The sequence below is a fragment of the Megalops cyprinoides genome, chromosome 3 (genome assembly GCF_013368585.1).
Source record: "Megalops cyprinoides isolate fMegCyp1 chromosome 3, fMegCyp1.pri, whole genome shotgun sequence".
NCBI lineage: Eukaryota > Metazoa > Chordata > Actinopteri > Elopiformes > Megalopidae > Megalops > Megalops cyprinoides.
Window position 1 is genome coordinate 31,560,032 of NC_050585.1, and position 17,621 is coordinate 31,577,652.

At 44.6% G+C, this 17,621-nt stretch overlaps 1 protein-coding gene across 2 annotated transcripts; it reads left to right on the forward strand.

Moving 5' to 3' along the window:
- LOC118774717 (four and a half LIM domains protein 1-like) lies at positions 1–17,621 on the forward strand. 2 transcript variants are annotated; one of them, XM_036524161.1, is made up of 6 exons: positions 1–189; positions 14,090–14,270; positions 14,802–14,976; positions 15,320–15,489; positions 15,903–16,089; positions 16,874–17,621. In XM_036524161.1, exons 2-6 carry the CDS (start codon positions 14,115–14,117, stop codon positions 17,026–17,028), a joined length of 843 nt encoding a protein of 280 aa, XP_036380054.1. In that variant the 5' UTR covers positions 1–189; positions 14,090–14,114; the 3' UTR covers positions 17,029–17,621. The 2 variants fall into 2 exon arrangements, with proteins under 2 accessions (XP_036380054.1, XP_036380055.1); XM_036524162.1 differs by having other exon boundaries at positions 14,095–14,270.

Genomic DNA, 17,621 nt, shown 5'->3' on the forward strand with positions numbered 1-17,621 from the left:
ATGAATGTAGCTTGTGGGTTTTTGATCATATCCTGTCCTGGATTTTTTTTCCTCTCTCTCTCTCTCGTTTTAAACGCCCAGTGCTGACGGCGTGCCTGTGCACTCCAGCGAGTGAATAGAAGCCACAACTGTATAAACTGCAGTGCAGAACGGAGAGCGCGCACGCCTCTACCTTTCATTTTAAATCCGGTGAGTTACGCCGTATTTTGCTTAAAAATCTTATTATTAGGTTTTCCTGAAATGGTCCTTCTTTCTGGCCGCTCAATAATATATACAGTTTTAAGGACCGTAACTTTTATATTGCAGGTATGGGTCCTCCTTAGGTCTTTATTTAAGTTGCAGAAGAAGCCAAGGATTGTGTTGTGATGTGATAATTTACCGTTAATCAAATCCATATCCGCAGGAAGCCTTCATTAACTACATAGAATTCAAAAGTTCACATTTTTGGAATAAATTCGTATGTGTTATTAAATTAATTTAATTTAGCAACACCCTTTATAACAAGAAATGTAAATAAATGGACATTAAGCTCACGCAGTAATCTTGCTATGTTTTAAACACATTATGCATATTTGTTCTAGTTCTGTTTTGATCATCACATATTTGTCATCGTATATTTAGTAATTATAACTATATTGTATATAACTAAGTAATCTAGGAGAATGAATATGATGCTCTCAACTGTGATTGACCCTACCTATGCGCGCACGAGCTGACCGTGGTTCTTAGAAGAGTACTTAGGGCGATGCGTAAAATTGTGATGTCTGCGGAGAACATATAGGCCAGGTGTAAATATGTGATTATATGACAGTTTCGTGCAATGCATAATTTAAAACTTACAGTTCGCAAACTGTGAGGAGACAGGAAGATATTAAATTTAAGGAGAAAAAAAGTTAATTACCATTGTCATCCAGTTTGTTTATTGCAGAGGTTGTTACTGGCACAGTCACACAAAGCTACAAAATTGATTACATCTACCCACTAGTTTGTTTTTGATTTTCAGAGAACAAAATACCAGAAAAATGTGTGTGGTTGCAACAATGACTTAAGCCTCAAAAGTTGTGGCTTCATTAAATATGATGTAATAGTTTACTGATGCTTAGCTAGTATATACACTCTTTATACAACAATAAATCAGTGTTTTCCACATGGCAGGGGTTTATTTCATGGTCTTGTCAACTTTCCAATTAATTAAAATGTTTACTTTTCTTTCCTCTGTTCTCTTTCCATCTCCCTACCCATCCTTCTGACCACTATGTGCTGCTATTTGAGGCGACTCAACGAAATCAAGGTTTTTCTAAAACCTATCACTTTATTGGCTGCAATGTTAACTCTTTGAGTTAAAAATGGGCTTTCAGAAAAAAAAAATCATTATAGTTGGAGTCTATGATTGCTTCGAGTTGGGCATCAGTCACATTTCTTGTTCATCATGATGCCATTTTCTGCTTTTCCTGTGAATTGATTTCCACTATCAATATAGTAGCAGTTCCATGGTTAAATTTCTATGTTATGTAAGTTTTTAAAACGTCTGTATTTTGAAAGATTTTCAACACCATGCGGTCAGAGACCTGTTCTCACCATTACATCACTGCAATTTCCCTTACTACTTCCCTTAAGTAGCATTCCAAATAGCAAGTGTATGCATGCTGTCATTTTTATAACATTGGAGAAGGTGTCTAATGGTGTTGGTGACAGAGGTGATGGAGAGCGGGTTGCTGCCTTGAAACACATTGCCTTTTGTCGTTGCTGCTGCAGTGGAGCTTGGTGTAAGAAATAGCCACTATTTACATTGGGAATATCAGCAGAGCTGGAACAGAGATAGATAGCACAGTTTAGCCGTTTAAAGAGGAGTGTATGCGTGCCAGAATTTTAATGGGACGTGGCCCTGATATGATATGAATCCTTTCCCCTGAGAACCAGCTTGTTTGTTTTTGTGTTATTTGTAGCTCCTGCAATTTTAGTGCAACTCTCTTTGTGCTGAAAACAGTGTGAACATAGTGCAGAAACAGCTACACTTCAGCGTTAAATACCAACACAATCACACACAGGAGAGGAAAGGTCCGAGGTGTTTCATTCTTGACAAATTCTCAACACCTAACACTATGGAAAATCAGTGTCTGAAATCTGTTTCTTATTAACAGTTTCACCCACCAGGGAGGGCATTCTTTGTTTGAGTCATGTGGCGAAAAAACAGCCCCTACTAAAAACAATTAAAATTCTTCTGCAGTTTCTTTTTTTCAATACATGTCAGAGTGGTAGAACATGTATAAAAGTGTGCAGAAGCCCGTGATAAAATTCAGTGAGAGTGGAACATTTGAGCAGCCCCTACACCATCTGTAAATCTGTCATCAACCCCACCCCAAGTCTGTCTCTGTCTCGCACACACGCACACACACACTGCAGACAGTGAATTGTAGCACTTACCTCCCCCAGCTACAGTACAGGCTTATTTTTTCACTTTCCTCAGGCTTTTCCAATGGTCAGCCAAATACATGATGTCATTCTTCCTTAACAACTTCACAACAGCACCTGTGGAGGTGGCCCTGAGGTAACGAACACGCTGCGTGGCGAAGAGCACGTCCCACTGGTGTGCTGAAGTCACCATGCCAACAGCACCGGCCTCCTCCCTCTCAGGAGATTGGCAGGGTTTGGCGCCTGTTCTCTTTAGCCCGTTTGCGTCACCTTGTTTGATTCACCTAACATTACCTCATGTTTACGGTGTCCCCAAATCACTCTCTGGCCCACCGTGTGTGTGCATGCATTTGGTTTGTGCATTGAGGAAAATACTCTTGTGTTTAGTCCAGTGCTGGCCCACTTTATCCCAGGTATGAACCATATCAAAACTCACGCTGGCACATACTCAGGCAAGCCATTAAGCCAGCATATCTATCTGTTGGTGTTAGAGTGAACCTATCCTGGGGAAAATGTGGGGCAAAAAAGGAAATGCACAGGGTCTCATAGTTGGGTGTTCAGAAACATGACATGCCTCCACGACCACCCACCGTACATGTGATTTCCAAACTGGATTCAGTTTGCATGGTTTTTACAAGACTCATTACAGTACCTAATGTACTAGATGTCCCTCAGGCCTTCTCTCCTTCCCCACACCAGGGGTTAACATCACATCATAGAAAACGCCCACATGAGCTCATAGCTCTATAAATCCTTATTAGGCATTGTAGTTAGACAAGCCTGTGCAACAGTATGCTTTTCAACAAAGCGCTGTTACCATAAAGACAGCCCTTTGCCTCACTACCTCCTGTTGCTGAAGTTTCTGAAATCTTTTGACACCTCTACAACTGCTTCTCCCACAGGCTTATGACTCAATATTTGTTACTCATATCTCTCATATTCTTTTGCCTTTTCAAGCCAAACACAGCTGTTCCATGTGAGCATAACGATGCCAGGAGCAGCTCAGAATTGTATTCTCCTGCGGGGTAATGAAGTAATTGGGAAACATGGGTCTTTTGTCTGGCCCTCTGTCCATTGGTGAACAATGCAAGAAAGCCCCCATCTGAATTAGTGGCGGAACACTCTGCCAGAGAGCCGCTGCACCTCCTTAGCGCATCTGTGGAAGTCTGAAACAGTGAGTCACGCAGGGAGCGGCCCGAGCCTCTCCTCTGCCTAACAGTGGTGCCGTTATCTGTGCACAGGGCTCCCAGCCCGTGGCTTCTGGAGGGAGAGCGCAGAGTGGAAGGAAGATAATTCCTCACTGGCATTGTGTGACACCTGAGAGAGGATGAGAGGATCTGGCGTGTGTCCTAGAGACCCGCCTGTTCCTCTGCCGGGACGTTGATTACATTCTTTTTTTCCATTATCAGCCTATCTCAGGGTGTTATTGATATTACATTATTGTCATTTTAGCAGACGGTCTTATCCAGAGTCTTACATAGGTTACAATTTTCCATGTTACCCACTAATATTGCTGGATATTTACAGGCAATTCTGGGTTAAGTGCCTTGCTCAAGGGTACAGCAGCAGTGCCCTAATGGGGAATCAGCAATCTTTTGGTTACAAGCCCTGCTCCTTACCACTATGCTACACTTCCACACCAGGGTAGCACATATTGCTGACATTCACACCTTACATATGTGTGTGCACAGTGATACAGCTGGAGATTTTAAAGGGGTGACATACCGTGTTAGCAGCACAAGAGCAGTGCTTTGTCTGGGCTCAGAACCCACCACCTTGCGGTGCCCTTCTCTGCCCAGAAGTGTGTCCAGTCCTAAGTACCCAGTTGTGGACAAAGGCCACCTGAGTTGACACTGCCGAGGCCGGGGAAGCCTCAGCTCAGCTGGCTCAGTTTAGGCCTTTATGACTTGCGGCAAATAGAACAAGCCTGAGAGGAAATAGATTTCATTATATAATCTCTCTTTTTTTGGTGTGGTGGGTTCTGGAAGGGGGTGAATGAGGTGGAGCAGAGCTGAGTAGGTTTATAAGAAAAACAGAGGAACAGAGTAATAGTAAGGGAGAGACATGTGGTTCATGTGGGCTGCGTGGACCAGTTCGGCATGGAGATCAGCCAACAGCCAACTCCCTTTCCTGTGGTCTTAACCCACTTTGTGAGGCCAGCCAGCCAGCTTCTCAGAGTGAAGCACTGGCTCCCAGCTTTAACTAAACAGACCTGTACCCTACTGTGTATTTTGTGTCTTAGTGTTGAAGAGGGCAGTGAGCATGGAAAGGTCAGAGGTGTGTGCGTGAGACCCCTGCATCATTATTGGCTGAGGAACAGAGATGGCAGCCCTTTCAGGTGAAGCCCTTTGTACGGGCACGCTGAGGGCAGCTATCACCCAGGAACCCAGCTTGACTCACCCCTGTGTTTATATGTTGTCCTGGTGACAGCTTGCTGTTGTGTCGCGGAGGTAGTTCAGGGCTAGGTTCATGGTCCACTGGCAAACAAAGAGGAAGTAACACCATCAAGGACAAAATGACTGTTGACTCATAGCAGAACAGCCACAACCATCATAGAGATGCCCTTCAGATAGTGAGGGCCTCATGCATTTGTTTACAGTAGATGTTATCCTGATTTCTTATTCAGTTTGACAAGTTAATGCATTTCATAAATGTGCTGTCAGCCACATTTTTCTTTCAGGTATTGAACACTGTTATTTAAAGTGTGTTTAAAAGTCCTGTTTTCAATTCTAAAACTGTCTTTGTCCTAGTCTGTTATTATGTGTTAATGATAGTGAAGCATTGTAACTGGCTCATTCATAAAAATGAAGGGGAATGGACATTTTTGTTATAAACAACAGGAACCGGAATGCACATTTACATTTTAAACAGTTGTTCTCTCGTAATTAATTGAGAAATGTTCTTAGCAAAGTACTCCAACATGGAACAAAACATATCTGAAGTACTTTGTATTTCAATGCAGTCCTTTATTAAATACAATAAAAATGACATGAGTCACGTTAATTATTTTAACGTTGCAGTGTGAATTGCAGCTGTTCGAGTCACAGTGCCTACCAGTTGCTCTGCCTTAACTGAATTAAAATCATAGTTTGATTAACATTAATTATTTTTGAGTTTCTCCACTCTGGTGCCTTGTCTGCTTGCATTCGTTTTTATCATGTGCAGCAGTGGAAGTGTAGTGGTAGGGAGCAGGTGGGGGCTGGTAACCAAAGGTTTCTGGTTTAATTCCCCACTGGGGCACAGCTATTGTCCCTTGGGCAAAGTACAGAATTACCTCAATAAATTTGTAGCCATAAATGGATAGCATGTAAGTGTGAACTGTAAATTGTGTGATTCCTCCTTAGTGGTCATAGACACTAGTGGTTCATAGACTCATGGCAATGTAGGCTGTGGAATACCCAATTCTTTCATTCGGCTTACGATGTTTGTAAGACTCAACAAGGCAGCATTTTTCATCTGTAGGAATCATCTTTTGTAATCTTTTGACTGGCATCCAGGCAGTTGATTCGTATATCAGTATTCCTCATAAGCAGAGTGCACTGTAACAGTAGTATTTGTAGGTGGCTAGAGGGCTTCCTTGGGCTTCCTGTTTCCCCGTGTTTCCCCATTCTCACACATTCTTGGGTGCGGAGCTCATGCCCGCACACCGCCCTCCACAGAAGCCCAGACGAGCTGCAGCCGCCAGGGGGGCTCTGCTTTTTTTCCCCTCATGGGTTGGGACTGTGCCCTGGGAGTAATGACCGTGACAGATGGGAGTGTGTGTGTGTGTGTGTGTGTGTGTGTGCGTGTACTTGTGCATACGAAAGGGTTTGTATATGAGCATATGTGTGTGTGCGAACGCTGTATTTACCTCTTCACATGATGTCATCGCCCGTGTGCTCAGCCGCTCATTAGGGCCCTCTCATCTCCGCTGGCCATGACGAGCAGCGCCACGCCCTTCCCCCAGGGAACACGGCCAATCACAGAGCTGTGGGAAGTGAGAGGGAATGCTGGCCCATGGCACACAAACAGAGAGGAAAAAAAGAGCCCGGAGCTCCATGCCGACCTTTAGCGGGGGAGTGCCTGGACACATCTGTACTCCTCGCTGAGGGGTGTGTGTGAGAGACCGACTTGGACACTCTCTCTCACACACACACATACACACACACACACACACACACACACACACACACACACACACACACACACTGCTCACACTGCACCACCAATCTGCACCTCGATATCTCTGTTTGCTTTGGCAGCTCTGACACCCAACTGTAGGCCAGATGCTGACTTGTGAGGTCATCTAAAAACTAGCCAGCCATCAGCCTCCGTTTCCCTGGAGACTTTATAAAACATCTTATTTTGGGGTCATTACTATCTAATGCCATTCTAAGGGGCCTTGTTCAGGTCCAACAAGAATGTGCCTGTATTACGAAACAGAGCGTTAAATGATAATAGTAAAAAGCCTGGAGCTGATTTGTAACTTCATGAATAGCCGCCATTGTTCGGGGGCACAGCTGGAGTCCTGAGGGAGAGAGATAGTTACCCTGGCAGAGGAATGGTGGAATAGTCAGCAAGGCTCCCCAATACTCCTGAATCTCCACGCAGCTTTCTCTCTTTCCGCCTGCTGTAATCCCTACTGCCCTTAACACAGACATATTACCTCAGACTGCTGTTTGCATTGACATTGTTGATGGAGATGGAGAGAGACATTCAGGCCCTGAATGTGGGGAAAAAATGTTTGGAAAAAAAATATTATTATATAAATTCATAGATAATGATATTTCAGAAAAGATTTAGATTCTGGGGAAAATAAATGAAATTTCATTTCAGGGGGAAAAGTAATGTTCGTGTCAACTGTGAATGAAGTGAATGGTGTAACAAGCAGGGCATTTTTATACCATAAAGGGAAGAAATTGAACCATCAAGTAAAACTGGAATCAATATCTATACATTCATTATAAAACCTGTTGCGCTCTAAGGTTTTTAAAAATGAAATATATAGCCAGTCAAGCTCTTACATTTGTGTGCATGCACAAAGAAAGATACTGATCAATGCACAGAGGGCTGAGTGAGGCGATTATCCTTTCAGGTAGGTTAAAAATTAAGGAAAATCTGGAATAGGTTAAAAATGTTGCTGCCCATTACATTATTGTCATTTTAGCAGATGCTCTTATCCAGACAGACTTACACATGTTACAGTAATTACATGTTATCCATTTATATATCTGGATATTTACTGAGTAATTGTAGGTTAAGTACCTTGCCCAAGGTTACGATGGCAGTGTCCCAGCAAGGAGCTGAACTGGCAATCTTTTGGTTACAAGCTCTGCTCCTTACCACTGTGCTACTCTTCTGACTGCCACCCACTGCAAAATGCAAAGAGCTGAACACAAAGAGGCTTCTCTCAACAAGCTGGTCATGAGGTCAAGACTGCCTTAACACCCTCTAATACCAGGCTGTCTCAGGACATGACCTTTGAAACACAGGTCATTTTAGTCAACCACAGTGAAACGCTAGGCAAAAACAATGACATTACCTATTGTCTTGAGATGGTCTGAAACAGGTAGGCCTGCTTGTCCAGAGACAACAGACTTGCAGGGCTGGGCAGTTGTTTGTGATTAAATGTCTGGCTGACCACCACGGTTTTGAGGGCAAACAGTTACCATTTACAGAGGATACAGTGAAAAAGCGGGAGTAGGGTGTAGGGTGTAGGGGAAACCCTTTTTAGATTTCATATTATTGATGTATTATTGAATTGTTTGTTGTGTTCGTATTAGTAACATTGATACAGTTTCCTTACGAATACTCTGTTCTTTACATTACATTACGTTGCTGTATTCACATGTTGTGAATACATATTGTGTTCACTATCACTAATAGCATTATACTACTGTACTGTGTAAACCATTCCATCTCTGAGTCTGAGTCTAGTCTGAGTGAGTGAGAAGGAGGGACGGGTGAGTAAAGGCTTCATCTTCATTTTTACTGACAAAATCTGATATGGGAAACAAAATCAAAATTAAAAAAAGAATTAAAGAAAAAATAAAGATGTAAAAACAATACAGATGAACACTATTGTAATGGTAAGTTCTGCGTTTTGCTCAAAGGCCCTCTGGAATTGTTTATGCGGTGACTTTTTCTGAAGCAAGTTTCTTTTTTAAAGAATGGCAAATGTGCGGTTTGGGTAATGTTTGCTCGGAGATGCCAGGCCATTTATGTCCTCGTTTAGGAGAGTCTGAGGGGCTGTCGGGGCGAGTGGCTGGGTGGCCGCTCCCTCCGCTGTTATTGAGAAGCATAACAGACTGTCCTGAGGGAGGGAGAGACCTTAATGAGCCTGTCAGACTGCCGTCAGCATTCCAGAGCACACGCGGACACACACGCATGCCGAGCATACTTACTGTATGTACACACACACACACACACACATGCCACACATACACACGTTTACTTTTACATGTACTCACACAGATGCATGGAATGTACCATGTCGACTCCGTTTTGCCTTCAAAGTGAGTGTTAGAGCCAGGGAAATGGGAACAGCAAGAGAAAATAGTTGTACAATTACATTATTTTCAGAACAGATGCCTTTAATTAGCTCAGAGTGGATATCTAATATTTCATCTGCGTCTGCAGCTGGACATTTAGAGAGGCCGTTTCGTTTCCTAAAGCAAGGGTGCAGCTGCAGTGTCTTGCCAAAATTGTGAGTCTGTGACCTTCTTCTTACAAGCCTGAGTCCTTAAGCACTACTCCAAACTCTCAGTAAGAGAGGGGAAGCACACACAAGAAGGAGTGCGACAGGTATTCAGAGACCCAGCTCACAAGGATTTAGAATGAAGCCACACAGCACCTGCTCTGTTGTTTGTATCTCTGTGCATTTCCTAATTTGCTTCACTGCATAACACATGTAATTGTTGAATTACAGCGAAGAGACAGGATATTTAGTCATTAGTAAGGAGGCGAATAAAATTACTAAATAAAACGAGATGGATTGTAAAAAAAAAAATGTTGGTGTGCTGTCACTTATTGGTTTAGTTTAATTAGATATCTTTTTCCAAAGGTCATTATTCTGCAGTTTTACTAAAGGATTGATGGGACATGAGGGGCTTTATTTAATCAGACTAAATGAGAACACTGCTGTTTCCTTGATTCAGTAATTTTATTCTGCACTTCAACAGAGATTAATCAGGCCTCTTTGCTGTTTCCACCCTGGCCACCCTTTCCTCCTCTATTATGCCTTCTCTCCCTTATCAGCATGGGAAACATTGTAAAATGTATGCCTTTTTGTTTGGCTTGATTGTAGAACCAGTTCAAGCAGTTACCTGATAAATAAATAGACTTGTTCCCTGTAATGAAAGAAGAACAAACAACGTGTTACTAGGAAACAGAACAGAAAATATTAGTGTGAGTACACCATGCACAAGTGGTTTTCTTATAGCACAATGATCCTATGTGTGACTTGCAAACCCTGTGTCATGGGAATATTCTCCTAGGTCAGTCAGGTCTGGAGGAGACAATGTTTTAAGTGAGGTTTTATTTTTCATTCTGAAACGACTCAAACTTCTTGGCTGGATTCACAGGAAACATAGTTTTCTGTACAAGTCATCACCTAACGCACACAAAAACAAACCCACAGATACTGCGAGGCAAACCCAAGATTCTTGTCTGTGTAATGGCAAGTTTAATCAGATCCAAATCTATCTTTTGTTTTGTAGCAAGATCTGGACTGGACCAAAAAGCACATGCTCACAGCATATAAAAGATACTTCGTGTTTCCAGTGAGTAGTCAGAACTTATCCCAGCCCAGGGCTAAATCAGGATGCTGTAGTGACAGAGATAGACTTGGGTGGCCTCTTGTCTCTGAAGAGGCCCGTCTGGTTCTAACACCCTCTCACTGCACCATTTACATACCAGTGGAAGAGGGACTGTTTCTCACTCTTGGTCCACTCTCCAAACTCTTGGAAACCCTCTTATTTTTCTCGTGTCATGCCAAAGGAATTTGCTCCCTCTCTCAGCCTCTCTTCCCTCACTCTCTTCTGTCCTGACTCCCCGTTGTTCTGTGGTACCTCCAAAAATGGTGCAGACAGCGAAGGGGAGGGTTCGCCCGTCGGGAGTTGGGGAAAATTTGGGGAGGGATATATGTAACTCCCCCTGCACGGGAAGGGCACAAGCAGATACCTGGCCCATACCGCATTGGAATGTACACTATTCCATTCCTCTTTCGTTTGCTTTCTTTCCCCTTTTTCATCCCCTTCTGCTTTCACTTGGCTGGATCAAAACAGCCGTCCGCCAGCCCTTCAGGTAATGATGACAGTGCTGGTCATGATTCATTGGCTGCAGCGTGTCAGCGGAGGGAAGATGATACTGCATTCCTCACTCTCTGCAGCTGCCCTGGCTCCGGCGCTGTGTTTTTAATGAATCACCGTCACCAGCCCTCTTGGATCCCGCGGTTCTTTCCTCCCCAGATGAGCCGAATACACGCTGATCCCAGCTCGGAGCATGCACTGCGATCCTTCGTGAAAATGTCGGGTGATGTGCTACGACAGCAGGGAGATTGCCCAGAGCTTACAGAGGGCCCAGAGCTTACAATAAGATGTTTCCCAAAATACCCGTTTCCTGCCTTTTGATCCAAATGGTTTTTAGAATGAAGAATTTATAGCTGTGTTTCGGTAGACTGTCATTACGTTACATTATTGGCATTTAGTGGACACTCTTATCCAGAGTGACTTACAAAGGTTACAGTTTTTTACGTTATCCATCTATACAACTATTTACTGAGGCAATTCAGGGTTAAGCACCTTGCCCAAGGGCACATTACATTACGTCATTTAGCAGACACTCTTACCCAGAGCGACTTACATAGGTTATATATATATATATTTTTTTTTTACAATGTTACCAATTTATACAGCTGGATATTTACTGAGGCAATTGTGGGTTAAGTACCTTGCCCAAGGGTACAGCAGCAGTGAAATCAAACCAGCAACCTTTTGGTTATGAGGCCTGTGCCACTATGCTACACTGCTACTGCCAGTTATTAACACTGACTGCCAAACCTGCTGCCCCTGTGCAAAGCATTTGAGATGAATGATTCTGTGATATTATCATGTACTGCATGTGTGCCATTCTGAGAGCAGCACTCTGTTGAAAGGACTACAACTGTCTGTATCCAGAGTCCTGTGATTGTAATGCATACTAAAATACATGCCTCTCTTTGAACGCCTGACTTTTGTTCTGCTTAAATCTGTTTTTGCTAGATAGATAGCTGCCCACTGGCAGTGTTTTGAAGCCTGCGTGCCCAAACTCTCCAGTAGCTGGGCCTCTGCAGTCTCATCAGTCAGCAATGCGGGTGTAGATTTAGCTGTCTAACTGTGCTACTCGGCACTCATGTTCCGAAAAAACAAAGTACTCACAGCTGCTGGTCTCAAGTTTTTGAGAAAAAAGCACTTAAGGTCATGTAATTAACCCTGCTTTGTGTTCAACTTTTCCCCCATCCTGTAAAAAGTGGCCCAAATCCCAACGATTTTGGCTGTCAAAAACTGTGCTTCAGAATCAGACTATCCTAATGCACCTCAGTGGAGGGCAGCTGAAATTGAAGGAAAGGTGTGTCCAACTGGAAGGAATAGAGGTGGAGTGGGCAGAGCCATGCATCCTAAGCAGAGTCTACCCATCTTCTCTCAGCCTGCTTTTGGTACAGGGGCAGGTGGTGCTCTCTCTCACTACACGGGCATGTCTGCTGCTTAGTAAGCAGGGAAGAGCGAATCCAGAAGCCAGAGTCCACTCTCCTTGATTAGGATGGAATCTAGCCCCCCCAAGCTTCTGTTGTTGTTGAGAGGAAGCCCTGTCACTGGCAGCATGGTGCCTTGCGCCTGGGATGAGTGGGCCAAACCACTGGGTTCCCCAGCCAGTGCTGTGTCTGGAGCTCTTTTAGAACCGGGAGGATGCTGGGATGCACCCTGGAGCATTGCTGGACAGAGGCGGCAAACCACCAGCAGCTCCTTGCTCATGCATCATGCCGAACATGAGTTGTTGTTTCACTGTGCATAAATATTTGCAGCATTTCCATGGCAACATGGTGAAGTAATTCACCCTGAGGTATTCAATATTTCCTGTGGAAAGTGAAAAAAAAAGAAGTCACAAAAGGTCAAGGACGTCGTTAACACTGCAGAGGAAGCGCGGCCAGGTTTGAGGACGTGTAATGATATTTCCGTAGCAGTGGATGTGGGTGTGTGTTCGTGTGGCGGGGAGACAGGACCCCGTTCTGAAACTCGCTGGGGGCAGCGGTTCATTGTGAAAGCACCCGTGCCGCCATGTCAGCCAGAGAAAACGCCTTCCTAGAAGTCCGTTAAACGGGGTCTCCCACCGGCGGGCATTACCTCTCCGCGGCGTTTCGCACTTCTCTTTTGTGCCTGCTGACGGGAGTGACGCCGGAGCGCTTTGCCAAAACGGAAGGCCCCTGTTTGCATGACAGGTAATGATATGCTATCGCCAGAGTGAGACAAAGGGGGGCCCGATGAGCTCAGGCTTCCAAAAATATGCTCCACTTTTCAAGCCCGGCGAATTAATGCATGGACACCATCTGACGCCGCATGACTTCATGCTAAAGATCCGTGTTTGAAGAGACATCTGTTGGTGATTTAATGGGCAGATTTCGCACACTTCAAGTCCAAGTCATTCTCTATGCCTTTGCTAAGCTGTATTTAATTACTGCTGCGTGATGGATTTTATAATAAGAAAACATGGCTGTACAGTTAATATTTTTAGCTTTGGCTGGTTTCCTCTGTAAAATAACCCAGAGAAGCATGGATCAGGTTCGGTGGAACATGCAATGTGTGATTCAAACCACAGCTGGACGGAGGCTGTCTGGTTCACTGGTTGTTCCTGAATTAGCAGAAACTAGACCTGTGTTTTATAGTGTGTGAATATGCAGTACAGTAATGCGGGACTTGTACTCCACACTGTACTATGGCCCAGGGGCTGTACTGCATAGGACTCCTTAACACACTTTACAGATAGATTTTTCAAGGACAGTTGTACTTTTAATCTGGGGGTTTAAAGGTACATAACAATAGCACTTTTCCACTGAGGATTCAAACCCATGATCCCCCAGGTTCACAGTCCAATGCTAAAACCAACTACTGCACATACTGCAGGTGTTTAAACTGTTGAGCATAGTTTATGAGAGATATTTCATATTATTTTACGAAGGCCTGAAACAACAGTCATCTCTGCTTATATGTGTTATGTGTTTGTCCCTGCCCACGAGGTATTCCTGTTCAGATACTTTGTGACAGTCTTGTAAATATGAGCTTCACTGCCCCTCTGTGGTGAAATTGTAACAGTGCACACAGTTTCATTCATAATACATTATCACAATCTTACCTGAGAATAAAAAAGGTTTAATAATGAATGTCATGAATGAATTTACATGATTTATTGTGAGGAAAGCTATGAGCCTCCCTCATTTTTCATTCATAACAGAAGGGACATATTTCACCTTTCCCTAATGCTACCACTGAACACAGCTCATGATTTCTCATTAATGCCCTTATTTTCCCTCAGATGCCTGGTAATGGTTTAGGTCTGGGATATGCCTTGCCAGCCCATAACACGGTGGATGTGCCTGCCATTCTAATCTAAGTGGACCAGTCTAAGTGAACCCCATGTCTGTCCATCTTGTCTGTCTGTCTGCCAGGGCAGGCGTGGAGAGCTGAACCACAATGGCTGACCGCTTTGACTGCTTCTATTGCCGTGATGACCTGCACGGGAAGAAGTACATTAAGAAGGATGAGAAGCCTGTGTGCGTGCGCTGCTTCGACAAGTTCTGCGCCAACACCTGCACCGAGTGCCGCCGCCCTATTGGCACTGACTCCAAGGTGACCCACCCTCAGCCTGCTGCCCTGTCCTGCTGTTACTCTGCAGTCTGGGTTACAGTCTTAGCGCTGTCTGTGCTAAGCGTGTCACAGTGTAGAGATGATGAGGGAGAGTCTGTATTTGCTCACAGGCTCCTTTACCCTGTTTGTGTAAAACGGGAACGATTGTGCCATCAGTCTGGGTTACCCTGGCTGTGTGAAAGGGGATCAGTGTGTGTGTGTGCTGTCAAGTTGTGTGTCTGTGTGAAAGGGGGCCATTGTGTATATGCCTTCAGATTGTGGGTCTGTGCTAAAAGGAGATCAATGTGTAAGTACTGTCAGGTTGTGTGTCTGTATGAAAGGAGATCAGTGTTTGTATGCCTTCAGGTTGTGAGTCTGTGTGAAAGGAGATCAGTGTGTGTATGCCTTCAGGTTGTGAGTCTGTGTGAAAGGAGATCAGTGTGTGTATGCTGTCGGGTCGTGTATTTGTGTGAAAGGGAAGGAGTCTGTATGTGCCTTGTTGTGACTGTGGCACGTCTCCCTCCTCTTTCACAGGAGCTGCACCACAAGGGTCGCTACTGGCATTCGGACTGTTTCCGCTGCGCCAAGTGTTACAAGCCCCTGGCGAATGAGCCCTTCAGCACCAAGGACGACAAGATCATGTGTGGGAAGTGCAGCTCCCGGGAGGATGCGCCGCGCTGCCACGGCTGCTACAAACCTGTCCTGCCAGGTACGCATCACCACAGGCTCCATGTCACCCGCACTGGAAGTCTCACACACACACATGCAGCACAGGTAAATATCGGTGTAAACAATGCAGTCATATCCATCAAAGGTCATTTCACAGAAGGGCTAATCAAGTGATATTCTGTTTGAGTCCAGTCATGCAATTTAGGAACACACCCACAGACTGACACAGTGAGTCTTCATGCCAGCACATACACACACAGACACACACACCCACACAGAGTTTTAACGCAGCAGACAATCACACACAGACACAGTGAGTCTTCATACAAACAAACAGTCACCCAGATCCTGCAGCACTGGTGAGACAGAGCTGTCCTCTACAGGTTCTGAGAACGTGGAGTACAAGAACAACGTGTGGCATGAAGACTGCTTCACCTGCTACCAGTGCAAGCTGCCCATCCGTTCCCAGAGCTTCCTGACCAAGGGCGAGGACATTTACTGCGCCCCCTGCCACCAGAAGAAGTTTGGAAAGCACTGTGTCCACTGCAAACAGGTACTATCCACACTGCCACCAAACATTGTGTCCACTGCAGTAAAGCACTGCACACAGTAACCAGGCACTGTGACTACACACTGTGTCCTTTACAAGCAGGTACCACCCACACAGTAACCAGGCACTGTAACAAGCAGTATGTTCACTATGCGAAGGTACCACACATAGTGTAACCAAGCACTGTGTTCGCTGCAAAAACACACTATCACACAGAGGCAGATGTAGGTACTATTAAGTCAGTGGAGTGGACAGGGGAATCTCCAATGTGTAACTAGCACCTAGCAGCCAGTAATGTAAATTTCAGAAAGTGAATATAATAATTGTACTGGAGGTAATGGCTGTAATGTATATACACTGGAGGTCACGCTGCTGCCGTGCTGCTCCTGACCGACGTCAAACCCTCTCTCCTCCAGGCCATCACCTCAGGAGGGGTGAACTACCAGGACCAGCCCTGGCACTCGGACTGCTTCGTGTGCTACTCCTGCCGAAAGCCCCTGGCGGGCACGAGCTTCACCTCCCACGAGGACCGTGTCTACTGCGTGGACTGCTACAAGAGCACTGTGGCGAAGAAGTGCTCTGGCTGCCAGAACCCCATCACAGGTCAGGACACACACTCACACATACACACACACACCAGCTGACCTTTGGTGAGTTCCCCGTCCCAGAGAAAACTCGAGATTGTGCTGCAGCTCTTGCTCCTCCATGTTCCCCCTTCTCAAGGTGAAGCCCCCCCCCCCTTTTTTTTTTTCAAGGACGAATGGAATTGTTGTCTGAAAATACACAACTCATGGGAAGCGTTTTCTTGGCTGCGCCAAGCATTTGTCAGTCAGCCATTTTCTTGGTGTGTCCAAACATTTCCCTTGTGCAGTGCTTACTTGAGAACTGATAAAATTCATTTCAGGCTCCAACTGATATTAATAGTGCAGGCAGTCCCCCAAGGGTATGTTCAGGAAGTTACTGTGTGACTTGGATTTTACTCTTGAACCAAGTTTATAAAAGTATCCCGAACCAACCATGCGTTGGTGCTTGGTGCATTGATTCCATTTTTTTCAATGCCCGTATCATAAATACAGGGAAGCAGGGTTTTTATATACACTATGCAAACATTTATGGTCCTCTATTTTAAGGGGGCTTAAAATCATTTTTCTGTACATTGAGTAATACGAAACCCAGCGACTGCCTGTAAATGGTAATGGGTGAAATGTAATTCTTTCCAGTGAAGAGCCCAAAGTATCCCTCCAGTAAAAATATCACACCATGGTGTCACTGTAGCTTTGGACATAGTAAAGATACAACATGGCTGTGACTGAGAGTAGACCAAGTAGCTCCTTCTGGGGAGGCCCCTGTGGCCTTTCAGTGAACTCCCTCTGTTCCATTCCTGCAGGGTTCGGCAAGGGCACCAACGTGGTGAACTATGAGGGCAAGTCCTGGCATGAGTACTGCTTCAACTGCAAAAAGTGCTCTCTTTGCCTGGCCAACAAGCCCTTTGTGGTCAATAAGGAAGACATCTACTGCCCTGACTGTGCCAAGAAGCTGTGAGCCGCAGCCAGGATACGGACGAAACCACACAAGGAATTCATCTCTGTGCTTTAAGGCTTTCGAAACAACAGCTATGCAAGAATAAGACAGCTTGCTCTTAGGGGAATTGGGATTTCAGTACTCCAGTGGAAAAGTATTGTCAACATAGTGTGGGTTAGCTGTGGGTCAAGAAGAGAATTAGGGCTCACCATACAAGCAGTTTGAGGATGATCCACAGGTCTTGGGACTGCAAGTTGAGAGATCTTTGAGAACAAGTGAATCTTTCCCACCCTCATATTTACCCATGATTCTAAGCTGCACTGTCAACATTGCTTTTTCAGACATGTTAACACATATATTACTCTTTAAATCCATAACATTTTTAACATGCACATTAGGCAACAATTTGTTTTTGTATGTATGCAATACTTACGCTTCAAAAGAGGGTATTTTAGCAGTTGAATTTGGAAGCATTTTTCTTGCAGTATTTCTGGTTCTTATGGTCCAGCATAAAAGTATATTCTGTACTGATGGAAATGTAAAACATCTTCGCAACAGTGTAAGGTGAAAGGACTCATGGGAAAAAATGACTGACTGGAAAAATAAAGGTTTAC